The sequence below is a fragment of the Nakaseomyces glabratus genome, chromosome C (genome assembly GCF_010111755.1).
Source record: "Nakaseomyces glabratus chromosome C, complete sequence".
Lineage (NCBI taxonomy): Eukaryota > Fungi > Ascomycota > Saccharomycetes > Saccharomycetales > Saccharomycetaceae > Nakaseomyces > Nakaseomyces glabratus.
Genome location: NC_088953.1, coordinates 155,510 through 168,638, shown reverse-complemented (window position 1 = coordinate 168,638; position 13,129 = coordinate 155,510). Strand labels below are relative to the sequence as shown.

At 38.7% G+C, this 13,129-nt stretch overlaps 4 protein-coding genes across 4 annotated transcripts; 3 read left to right on the top strand and 1 right to left on the bottom strand.

Moving 5' to 3' along the window:
* Window positions 1-557: 557 nt before the first annotated feature.
* NUP159 (FG-nucleoporin NUP159) lies at window positions 558-5,063 on the top strand (the record flags this gene model as incomplete). Its single annotated transcript, XM_445229.1, has 1 exon — window positions 558-5,063. The coding sequence occupies one exon, from the start codon at window positions 558-560 to the stop codon at window positions 5,061-5,063; it is 4,506 nt and encodes a 1,501-aa protein (XP_445229.1).
* A 103-nt stretch (window positions 5,064-5,166) lies between these two features.
* Window positions 5,167-6,318, bottom strand: HIS5 (histidinol-phosphate transaminase; the record flags this gene model as incomplete). The annotated part of the gene is made up of 1 exon (XM_445228.1): window positions 5,167-6,318. One exon carries the CDS (start codon window positions 6,316-6,318, stop codon window positions 5,167-5,169), a length of 1,152 nt encoding a protein of 383 aa, XP_445228.1.
* A 732-nt stretch (window positions 6,319-7,050) lies between these two features.
* On the top strand, window positions 7,051-9,204 carry GCD6 (translation initiation factor eIF2B catalytic subunit epsilon; the record flags this gene model as incomplete). The annotated part of the gene is made up of 1 exon (XM_445227.1): window positions 7,051-9,204. The coding sequence occupies one exon, from the start codon at window positions 7,051-7,053 to the stop codon at window positions 9,202-9,204; it is 2,154 nt and encodes a 717-aa protein (XP_445227.1).
* Window positions 9,205-10,234: 1,030 nt separating this feature from the next.
* Window positions 10,235-13,003, top strand: ECM22 (Ecm22p; the record flags this gene model as incomplete). Its single annotated transcript, XM_445226.1, has 1 exon — window positions 10,235-13,003. One exon carries the CDS (start codon window positions 10,235-10,237, stop codon window positions 13,001-13,003), a length of 2,769 nt encoding a protein of 922 aa, XP_445226.1.
* Window positions 13,004-13,129: the final 126 nt, after the last annotated feature.

Below are 13,129 nucleotides of genomic sequence, written 5' to 3'. Positions count from 1 at the left end.
ACTCTCGTAAAGCATTTTACTGGAATTAGTCTACAAACACTAATTTCCCTTTGTTTGCATTTTTCTTTCCCTGTTTCCTTAGCATGTTAAATGGCATATAGGATCGTAATAACCACACTTAACTGATACTGATACCATATATCCTAACGACCATATACTAATGTTCATAGACCTTATAGACCAATGATATATATGTATACTATCTTGAATTAGAGTGAAATACTATGCGGTATACTTCCTGAATGTCAACATCATTACAGACGACTAAGTATTTTTGTGGATCAAAAATTTCTGTCAATTTGGCACTTAACGATGAGGTTGAAGACAAGAATAGCAATTGTTTTGGAGAATGTTCAACAGTTTAGTTGGCAGAGCAGCTGTAATCAGGTTTGTATAGTGGTTTTACTTGAAGATTGGGCAGTATATTGAGCAATTAGCATAAATACGGCGCTGGTTCATCAGATTTGCGTTTCCAGAAAGCCTGATATAATTGAGGGTTATACACTTTTCGTTTGTTATCTATTCTGCAGGTCTAGTTACAGAGTTAAGCATCAGATATGTCTTCTTTAGGGGAAGAATTAGAGACTAAAATCTCTGAAGAGGTTGGGTTCAAGCCTCTGGGAATTAAGAGAATATTACCTGCAGCAAGTACTAAGCTTCCATTTGCATCGCTGGACAATTTTGCAATTGATAATCATAACAACAAGTATGCTGCAGCTTCAGGCGAGCTACTAATATGTGGCGACTTACAGAAATTACGAGAATATGTTACCAATGATAACGAGGAAGATAATTACGAGCCAGAATACAAGCATGAGATATCTAATATCATTGCACTGAAGTTCATGAATGGGAAGTTGATACTTGTGACTAAAAGTGGCAGAATATGTGAATATAGTACTGAAAATTTGAATCAAGAGCTCATGAACCATGAATTGAAGTTGGATCTAGTCTCAGTTAAAACATTACCCTCAAAAATTATCATGCTAGATAGCAGTAATGTATTAAAAGGACTATCACTCAGTAATCTTAACCTTGAGAATATTGCTGAAAATATTTCATCATTTGATGTGTTATATGACAAATTGGTATACATAAGCGTGCTGAAAGATATTTACGTCTCTGATACGATATCAAATGGGGTAAACAAAGAAATAATACTTCCGGAGTCGTTATCAGAGGAACTTGATGATGGTTATGAAGCTTTGGATATAAAAATCTTGTCTGAAAATGAGTACTTTGTGGTATTTGGTAATAATGTCTCACCTGATGAAAGTGATCCATCTTATGATCATAAAACCTACGTGGTATCACAAAAGGAAGAATCAGTAGTATATCAGGAAACATTCGATATTGCGCCAGCATTTGCATCCGTCTTGCGATACCCTTGTTATTATAATGTTATACTACCGGGAATATTTGAAGAAGATAAAAACGTGAATATAATAGGGTCAGCAACATCGAGTGAAATTTCTGTATGGGACTCAGTTAATGTAGTACAACCTGATCAAGACAGCGAGAGAGCAGTTTTTCCTATCAGTAAAGAAACAGATGAAGATACAACCCCAATTGGTATGTGTCTGGACTTTAGTACAGTTGGTGAAATACCAGAACCTTGCCCAGGTGTCGATAACACTGACTCTTTACCTCTAGTATACTCTTTAACCAATGAAGGTTTCCTGCAAATCAATGGCTTTTATCATACAGGGTTAATTAAAGCTGGTAAATATGACATAAAGTTGCTTGGAGAGAGAATTTACTCCATATATGAACAAGATGGAGGTGAAGTAGAAGAAGGAAAAAATGATGAGCCAATAGGAGATTTCCAACCCACCATTTCTGAAGATAAAGAAGAAGAATTGAAAAACTCTAACAACTTTGAGTTATCAAAGAAATCACCATTTAGTGGTCTTGATAAATTGTCAAAAAAACCTTCCTTTAGTTCAATGACATTACAGATAGATGATGAAGTCAAAAAAAATGACACAAATAAGACTTTCGAGTTCGGGAAGACATCTTTTGGAAAGCCAGGATTTGGAACCAATTCTTCGAATAATTTCGGCTCTGTTTCACTTGATTCTGCTGACAACAAGTCCATCTTTTCAAAAACATCTACTGAAACCAACTCCACAGAACCAGCATTTGGAAAACCAGCATTTGGAAAACCAGCATTTGGTGCTTTGTCTGATATCAAGTTGTCGCCAAGTAATGAACCTGTAATAAATGACAACACTACACCTCCTTCTAATATTTCAAAAAATGATGCAGGAAGTTCGGCATTTGCGAAGCCTACTTTTGGTAACACGGCATTTGGATCATTGTCTTCTTCAGCAAATTCGGAAAATAACAACATTAATAACTCACCATTTGGAAAGCCAGCATTTGGTAGTACAGGTTTTGGATCTTCCAGTTCTATTGATAAACCAACATTTGGAAGTACCGCATTTGCTAGTACAAATACTAATAGTACCTCTTTTGGAAATCCTTCATTTGCCAACATAGGAAGTGATAATAATTCTTTTGGGAAACCAGCATTTGGAAGCACAGCGTTTGGTACACCGGCATTTTCAATCAAAACTGAGAAGAATGATACTGATAGTTCACCATTTGGAAAGCCAGCATTTGGTAGTACAGGTTTTGGATCTTCCAGTTCTATTGATAAACCAACATTTGGAAGTACCACGTTTGGTAGCTCAAATACTAATAGTACCTCTTTTGGAAACCCTTCATTTGGTAGCACTGCATTTGCTGCTACCACAAATGCCACATCTCCATTTGCCAAACTAGCTTCTAATTCTTTCAGGTCAGAAACGCCAAAACTTGATAGTCTGAATTTATCTTCAGATAATGAAAAACCATCTTCTGATGATGAAAATTCTGAATCTGTATCTGATCGCGAGAAGTCTATTGAAGAAGAACACGATTCTGAATTTCATAAAGTTACTGACTCAAAACCTGATCTCGAAAAGCCTGTCGAAGTCGTAGACAAAAACTTAAAATCTGATACAGCCTCACCAATTGTGGATAATATTGAAGCAGCACAGTCTAATTCATCAAATATCTTAAATTTAAGTAATTCACCATTTGCGAAATCTGCTTTTGAAAAGTCTACAGGACAATCTCCTTTTTCTAACTCATTTTCAAATTTAAATTGTGATAGCAAGCGCGAATCTCAAGTCGATAACGCATCATCATCCCCATTTGCAAAGTTATCTACAAACACACATGAAAAAAGTAAAGTTGATAATGGCTCAGAAAAAGAAGGTGTACACGAGGTACAGAACTCTGACGAAGCTGAATTTTCTGATTCGACTGTCGAGCAAACCCCACTAGCAGACCTCGATGAGTCCAAGGGTCAAGTGGCATCCCCATCCATTTCATCTCTGACGGAAAGAATAAAACAAAAAGCTCAGATTAGTGCTGAAGATTTGAAATCGCCAACTTTAACCTCCTTCAATTCTAGCAATGCCAATGCAGGCTCACCATTTTCATCATATGCCAGTAAACTAGGACAAGTTCCAGCTAGCACACCGATATTTAAATTTACTAATAATACAGCTCACAAAGATTCTAGAGAGGTGACCACTGAAGATGGCGTTTCAGATGATAATAATAATAATAATAATAATAATAATAATAAGAGAAATAGTGAAATTGCTGATTGTGTTACAACTTCGTCAAGTAGTCAGGATACTAAAGAAAGTTCTGCTGAGAGAAAAGCATCCGGTGAAGGCGACAATGAACCACTTGATGACAAGGATATTGGTATATCCGAAAGTGAAAAAAGCCAAACATCAGAAGAGGAGCAGTGGGAGGTAGTATCAACTGATAGTGACGCCCATAAATCAGTAAACGATACTAAAAAGAATAATAATGATGAAGCAGACACTGAGTGTGACAATTTGAGAAAGGAGGATGATATCCAAAAGGACAAAGAATTGGATCAACAGGTTAAGGTTCAAGATTTCACAAGCTCTGATATAGTATCTGCGACCGAAGATGTTTCTGTGTCCGCACAACCAAAGAATGATGGTTCTGGACAGCTACTTTCTTGCCCTCAAAATGTCATTGAAGCTGATAATAAATCTGAATATAATGATTTTGACAATGAGAAAGGTAATACAGGGCTATTATCAACTACAGCTATGGATAAAACGTCTGAGACCTCAACTTCAACACAAACTGCTAATATTCTACACTGTGATTTTGAAGTTGAATCATTTGAGGATGATGAGTTGTATTTATCAATCCAAAACAAACCCAATTTTGATACGAGATATTATGTAGGGGCCAATACCAAAGGTATGTCAATTACTTCAGAAGATAAGACAGTCCAACTAATGGAAAAAACTGTACAATTAATTGATGCAGAATTATCGGTTTTATTTGATAATATTGATATTTTAGATAGAAATTTCAAAGATCAATCTACGAACGTTATGCATAAAACTTCTCGGTCATTGGAATTGTCAAATATTTGGAGAATGTCAGAATATCAGACATTCATGACCATATTGGATGATCTTGTCGAGAAGCAGCAAATATACAGCGCTGATCGACTTGGAGAAAGCGATGAAATCAATGCATTTAAACTGCGTGATGAAAATGTTATAAAAGAAAGGTGTGATGCTGTTGTCTCCAAGCTAGCAAGGTATAGCATTTTAATGACATCTCAATCAGCGGCTTTACCTTTATCAAGAAGCCAAGAAGCGCTAAGAAACACTATTAGACAAAAAATGCAATCAGCTGTCAATAAACTTGAAAGACTACAAACTATTCTCGATACAATGAAAATCTCAATTAGTAGAGCTCAAGGCAACTCTGTAAAGCCTATGATTGCGAATATTGAAGAAAAGTATCTCTCTCACATTGAGTTATTGGACACAATAAATCGTGTTGAAAAGAAAATCCAAAGCTTACAACTGGGTGAATTGAGATCGAAAAAAACAGCAGTCGACACAAATGCCGAGGTTGATACAAATATTGGCAAAATAGACATAACATCTTTGAGCATGAAGGTTGATACGAGAAAGCAAATTGGAGATTATTTTAAGCACTCTTGAGTCCTTAATTGTCTGTTTAGCATGTTTTTATTCTGTTATATCTCATTATTACGATAAATAAGACCATTATATATTAATTGGATGATATTTTTAGAAATTTCTTTTATGGATTGTAGGAAGAAAGACATTTCTTGAACTCTGAAATTAATGTCGTGTTTTCTTCAACAGTCCCCACCGTTATTCTTAAACAACCTTTGCATCCTATTTCATTTCCTCTAAATCTGACAACAACACCGGATTGCGTGGCTAATTTATAATATACTTCTTTAGCCATGTCATTATCACCTCCATGAATTCTCACCATTATAAAGTTAGCATCCAGTCCACCAACATGATGTTTATCAATTAATGGTAGTGCGGTTAATTCTTTCAATAATCTGACCTTCTCTTTATTGATTTCTCTGGAGGTTTTCTCCATCAAAGTAATGTTTTCCTTCGTTAGAGCTTTTGTTGCAAATTCTGATGTTATTGAGGAGATATTATATGGTGCTTTCATTGCATTTAAGATTGCTGCAAAATCAGCAGTGGCAAATGTCATTCCTAATCTAATACCAGCTAGGCCAAAAGATTTGGACAGTGTTTGTAATGTGATCAAGTTTGGGTATTTTGTAACTAAGGGAGCGGTCGAACCACCGCAAAAGTCAATATAAGCTTCATCAACAACTACAAACCCTCCATCCCAGCTTTCTAGTATCTTAATAATAATATTGGAATCTATCTTGGCACCAGTTGGATTACCTGGAGATGTTAAGAACACTAGTTTGATCAATGGATCGCTCGATAAAATGCTGATAACTTTCTGAGAATCAGGTTGGAATGAATTATCTTCGTAAATCAAAGGGCATTCAAGGACTTCAACGTCATTGATATTTGCGCAAACTGAGTACATCGAATATGTTGGTGGTAAAGTCAGTATTTTCTCTTTGCCCGGCACACAGCAGGCTCTTATAACTGCATCTATGCTTTCATCAGAACCCACGCCTAAACACAAGTTGTCCTCGGTGAGGGGTGGTAGAGATAAATCCTTGAAGGATGAGCTGTTGTTTCTATAAGTAGCCATTTGCCTCTTAAATTCCAATTGGTGGGGATCAGGATACCTATGTAAATTAGTGTCCTGGTGGCCGACAAGTCGTGGGCCATGTGGGTTTTCATTAGCATCTAATAAAATACCCTCTGTGAAATCATCACGAGCACAACGGTACGGCTCAAGGTTAAATATCTTAGGTCTTACTATCTTCTGTAAATCGAATGTCATCGGTATAACGGTACTCAATTGAGTCGGTGGTTTATTTTTATCTCTGCATGAACTAATATTACATCAAACAGCAAATTGAAGGTATGGAAGAGATATCTTCTAATGGGAATAAATATGTACTTTTTATACATTTATGTCGCATTGTTGCCTGAAGCAATGACCAACTATGACTAATTTGCATTAGGGATTTGGTTTGACTTCTTCTCGGAACCCTTTTAGAGTCATATAATACGTGTTCTATGGTATCACCAAATATCGAATAGCAATAGCCATGCTAAATTATCTAGAAATCATTTGGCATCTAATACATCAGCTGGTAGTATACCCAGCGCAGAGACACTTTGGCTGTTGCTCGTGTTACAAATGTTACAAAATCCCGGACAAAACGCCATATAACGCAATGCAACTAGTCAGATTAACAAAGACAAAGGCATCTTATGAGGAAAAACTTCTACTTGTTGTAGTGGCCTAGTGTCATATGCCATATGCACTGCCTTATCTTGTAGCATCTGTGGCATTTACCAACTCTTGGCTCCTAAATACTGCATGTTCCATTATTCAGTAATTTTTTTCAGTTTTTCATTTTTTCATGCGCAAGATGGAGGGCATCGCAAACTGCAAAAACCAAATTTTTTTCACTGGAAAGGCAAACTATATCAGCATAAGCTGGTATATCTTGGTAACCTTTACACTGATTCCAGCCAAAAGATCAGGCGTAACACATACTAAGCAATGGCAGGTAAGAAAGGGAAAGGTGTTCCCCCCAAAAAGAACGATGACATGGATGTCGAAGACCGTTTGCAGGCTGTTGTCCTTACGGATTCCTACGAGACCAGATTCATGCCATTGACTGCATCTAAACCTCGTTGTCTGATGCCATTGGCGAATGTCCCACTGATCGAGTATACACTAGAATTTCTAGCCAAGGCAGGCGCTGATGAGGTCTTCCTAGCTTGTAGTGCGCACGCCAAGCAAGTCGACGAGTATATTGAGCAATCCAAGTGGAACTTGCCCTGGTCTCCTTTCAAAGTTACCACTTTGATGAACCCGGAAGCCAGGTCTATTGGTGATGTGATGAGAGACCTGGATAACAGAGGTATCATAACAGGCGACTTCATTCTTGTCAGTGGTGATGTCGTCACTAACATTGACTTTTCGAAGATGTTGAGTTTCCACAAGGAAATGCATGCGAAGGACAAAGACCATATTGCTACAATGTGTCTGAACAAGGCCAGCCAGTATTATATGACAAGAACCATAGAACCAGCTTGTTTCGTCTTGGAGAAATCGACGAACAGATGTCTATATTACCAGGATATGCCATCACCAAATTCAAGATCTAGGAAAGTCTTAGATGTTGATCCCGAACTTTTGGAAAATGTGGATTCTTTCTCAATGAGAAACGACTTGATTGATTGTAGAATTGATATATGCACACCTCACGTTCCGCCTATTTTCCAAGACAACTTCGATTATCAATCCTTGAGATCTGACTTTTTAAAAGGTGTTATTTCCAGTGATCTGTTAGGCAAACACATTTATGCTTACATAACTGATGAATATGCAGTTAGAGCCGAAAGCTGGCACTCATTTGATACCATATCACAGGATTTCTTAGGTAGACTTTGTTATCCGTTAGTCCTGGAGTCCAACATCCAGGAAGACCAAACATACTCTTACGAATCAGGTCACATTTACAAAGAAAAGGATGTTGTCCTTGCACAGTCATGTAAGATAGGAAAATGCACAGCCATTGGAGCTGGTACCAAGATTGGAGAGAGAACAGTGGTTGAAAACTGTGTCATTGGTAGAAACTGTATAATTGGCGAAAACATCAATATCAAGAACAGTTATATTTGGGATAATACGGTCATTGGCAATGGTTGTAATATCTCTCATTGTATTGTCGCCTCAAACACAAAGATGGGAGCAAACGTTATCTTGAATGATGGATGTATCATTGGCTTCGATGTTGTTATTGAGGATAACAAAGAAATACCGGCAGGCAGTAAAATATCTAGTGTTCCAGTTGCAAGCAGCCGTTCAAGACTTCCTGCATCTGATGGTTATGATGATGAAGATGACGATGAGGAATACTCTGAGACCTTTGATGACACCACGCAGCAAGCTTTGGCTTCTGAACTAGTTGGGGAACATGGTGTAGGTTACGTCTACGAGAGTGATGCTTCTGATATAGAAGAGTATGATGAAGACGAGTGTTTCAAGATAGTGAATAGCTTGAGGCAGCAAGTCGAAGATATATACCTGAGTGATAACTCCATATCATCGACTAAGAGGAGAACTAAGAAGAAGAGAACCATGTCTACGAACAGTGTATACACTGATCGCGAAGACTACTTGTCAGATGAGGAGGAAGGAGAAGATTTCTTGGTCGAGGGTATTGCCACTGTAGAGAGAGCCATCGAGAACGATCACGATCTAGATACAGCCCTATTGGAGTTAAACACATTAAGAATGAGTATGAACGTCACATACCATGAGGTTAGATTAGCCACAGCCACAGCACTGGTGAGAAGAGTGTATCACTTCATAGAGACACAGACCTTGGGGCCTAAAGAAGCCGTCCCCAAAGTGTTCGGCCAATGGGGTGCACTTTTCAACAGACAAGTGTTCGAGCCCGAGGAGTACCTGGATTTGATGAACATCCTGATGGAGATTATCGCCGAGCAGAAATTCGAGAAACCGGAGTTCATCCTGTTCAGTGCTCTGAATACCTTGTATGACAACGATATCTTGGAGGAAGACTCCATATATGAGTGGTGGGACAACGTCTCGCAGGACAGCAAATACGACCAAGTCAAGACCCTCACAGCCAAGTGGGTCGATTGGCTCAGGAACGCAGAAGAAGAGTCCGACGACGAGTGATCGTACCTCTATGTCTCGTATATACTTTTAATAGTTTTTTTATTTTTTTGCTACTTCAATAATTTACAGTAAAGGGACATCTCCCGTTAAAACTCTAACATGATCGTCGTATCCCCAACCTCGGCGATCAGTTGCTAGCCAGCATACGATCAACTGTCCCGCTGTAACCCAGTGCAAAACCGTCAATCACCCAGCGTTTCCATGCGTCAAGGAACGGATGTGGTAATCCGCCCCACACAAATAGCCGAAGAAACCAAGAGTTCCCTTCCAAGAGCAGATCTCTGAGGAAATTCTTTTGGCACCTTGTTGCACAGAAACACCCGTATCCCACCTTCACCCCCCATTGTTCGCTCATCATTTTCTTTCTTTTTTTTCTATCTTGCTTTAACCCAAAACGGAGCACTCCTCTCTGCGGGTGTTCCTCAGCGAATACCGACAAGCAGCTGAATATGGGTTTTGGCTCATCAGAATACGAACTGCTCACTTGCCAGTGATCGTATCAATCCTGAGTTGGCCCTGGGTTGCTGGACTTGCATTGTGACATGTAGAGGGTTTAGGAAGCCCAGTGGTGGTGGTGGTACCTAGTGGTGGTACCTTGATCTGTCTTTGACAGAGTGATAAATTGGCACTGGAGCGAAAAGTTTTTCTGTTCGATCTCTGAGCTCATCGATTCCAGGAAAACGCAAAAAGTCTCTGGTTCTTGTTTATACGAGCTTTCGATTGTTCAGGAGGGGAGTCTTTATGGGTTTTGACGTTTGCGACGCAAGTTTATATGCAATTGAGCCATACTGTGAAGGTGCTTTTGGGATCTTAGAGAGTGTGTCAGTGAATTGGGGAGAGGTAGGAGAGTAATAGCACATCGTATAGCGCTTTTCGACCAAATTTTTAGCGATAGTGAGACTGCATAGGGCATCAGACACAGCATATGGCAGACCTTAGTAATTTGCCGAGTACTGATTGAGCAAAGATAGCATTAAGTCTTAGTTGTTTATCATCAAAACCACTGTTGGGTTTATTTTGGGTGTGATCAATGACAGCTGACATAGAGGATACTAAAGCCAAAGCTATTGGAAAGCGGAGCAAAGAGATAGAGCTCATTGAAGTCAATGGTAAGCGGGTAAGCAAGACCAGCACTGGGAAGCGGAAGTTCCACAAGAAGTCCAAGACTGGATGCGACAACTGTAAGAGAAGAAGGGTGAAATGTGACGAGGGTAAACCTGGTTGCAAAAAATGTAGCAACCTAAACTTGGTGTGTGTGTACTCTACAGTTGTGGATAATAAAGTGGCGAAAAAGACAACGAGCAGGAAGGGTAAGTCCCCTGGTGCAAATAGCTTAGAAAACTCGGACGATAATACGAGGCGATCGGTTTCACCACAATTGTCACAATCTACTCCCGATACTAAAGTAAATACAGAACTGTCAGGTGTATCAGATAAAAACTCATTGGTCCAGAGTCCAGTGCTCCCAAATATTTCTAATACTCCTTTATCTGCAGAAGCGTTATTGAATGGTAAATTGGGTAATATCGCGTTACAATTACAAGAGCATGCAAACATTGCTGCATCAGAAACAGCATATCCAACGACTGTCAATAATACTCATGGTCAGGCTAACTCCACAGCCAAAATAGTACAGGAGCAACGGAGACTACTAGAACAACTGTCGCCTTCTCTGAATCTGCTTACACCCGAGCGAAATTCGGTTTCATCTCCAGGTGCAACCACAGGAACAGAAAGCAACTTGCTATCTCAGATATTAGCTGGTTTGTTTGGACAACAACAAACTGCTGCTGGTGTATCATCGAATACACAGCAGCAGCAGCAGCAGCAGCCGTTACAACAGCTTTTGCAGCACTTACAGCCACCTGTGATGCAACAAAATGGGCTTCAGCAGCCTTCCAATTATAGAGAACGTCTACCATCAATTTCTATGGATTTGAATGGGAGTCCTGGTTTGCAATACAATACACCTTCTACTACAAATAATGCAACTACAAATACATTGCTGAATAGTATACTAGCGTCAACACTGAATCCGATTTCGTTGGGGAAGGGCAGCACTTCTGCTGTGCAAGCAAATAGCTCCGATGGTTTGATGGGAGCAACAAGTACACGAAACGAAGACAGTATCGGCAATGCTTTGCCCTTTTCAACTGACGCTATATCACAATTAACAAAATTAAATCTCAATTCATTTCCTACAGCTGGTATAGGTGGTATTTCCTATGATTTTCACGAATTATTTGGTATAAAATATAATCATACAAATAACAGAGCTATAAAAGTCAGTTCTGCTGAAGAAGCATTGGCTAATATGCAAGAACATCGAGAAAGGGAGCAAGCCTCAAAAATCAGTGAGAAGCAAAAACAAGCAGCGGAACAAGAAACTAGAAATTCTGAAAATGGAGTTATCAACAAGCAGAACTCGATAGGCATAAATGCAAGTAGCGAAAACTCCGTTTCTGCTTCTAGCGTCTCAGAGAACTTTCTAAATTCGACATCTACTGCTGAACAGCAATATACTAATCTCGGTAATGATGTCTCAAATCTCATCAACCTGAAAGATGTAGCTCCATTAAACGGAAATGACAATATGAATATGATGTCCCCACTCATTAAAAGTTCTTTGGACAAATCTGCAGTTCCAGAAAATCCTGGAAATGATTTATTGAATACCAAAAGTCCATCAACATTTGACGGTATATCTATGGATATGGTTCAGAATCAAACCACTGAAAGAAAGAATGAAAACAATAATGGATCGATTGGAAGAAATAATTCCTCTAATAATATTAGTATGACACCGTTAAACACAAATACTACTAGTTCAGGTATTTCAGACTTTGCAGGTAAAACTGCTAGTCCTTCTATCCCACATCTGATTGAATTGTCATCCAAGACAAGTTTGGGATTAGTCGACTTGAAGCTATTTCATCATTACTGTACTGAGGTTTGGCCTACTATAATTGCAGTTGGAATTTCGAGTCCGGAAGTGTGGGGGACTTACTTACCCGATTTAGCTTTCAAATATCCATTTTTGATGCACTCTATGTTGGCCTTCAGTGCTACACATTTGTCAAGAACACAACCGGGACTGGATGATTATGTGGCATCGCATAGATTATCTGCATTAAAGTTATTAAGAGAGGCTGTATTAGAAATTTCAGATGATAACACAGATGCATTGGTGGCCAGTTCTTTAATTCTAATCATGGATTCTTTAGCCAATGCTTCAAATTCAAACCCTACTGCTTGGATTTTCCATGTTAAAGGGGCTGTCACTATATTAACTGCAGTGTGGCCACTGCCTGAGACATCTAAATTTTACAACCTTATTTCAGTTGATTTAAGTGATTTAGGTGAAATTGTTGATAAAGATACTGGCACCATTACTGAGCTGGTCTGTTGTGATGATGATATTGCAGATTTATATCCAGTTGACTTAGATTCCCCATATTTAATCACATTGGCTTATTTGGACAAACTTTATAGGGAGAAGAACCAATTAGATTATATCCTTCGTGTTTTCGCATTCCCAGCATTGTTGGATAGAACGTTTTTGACCTTGCTGATGACGGGTGATTTAGGAGCTATGAGAATAATGAGGAGTTACTACAAACTTTTGAGAAATTATACTACCGAAATTATGGATCGTGCTTGGTTTCTTGAAGGTGTTTCTCAAGTGTTGCCTAGAGATGTTGATGATTATAGTGGTGGTGGTGGAATGCATATGATGTTGGATTTCTTGGGTGGTGGATTACCGTCTATGACCACGACCAATTTGTCGGATTTTATGTAATGAGTTTATTGTTCTTTTGTAGTTCTTTCAAAGATACATTTATGGTATACTGTACGTTGATATTACTATTATTTGAGAATTTAATGTTTTGATGATATATCAAGCCATTTTTGTAACAGTCTTGAA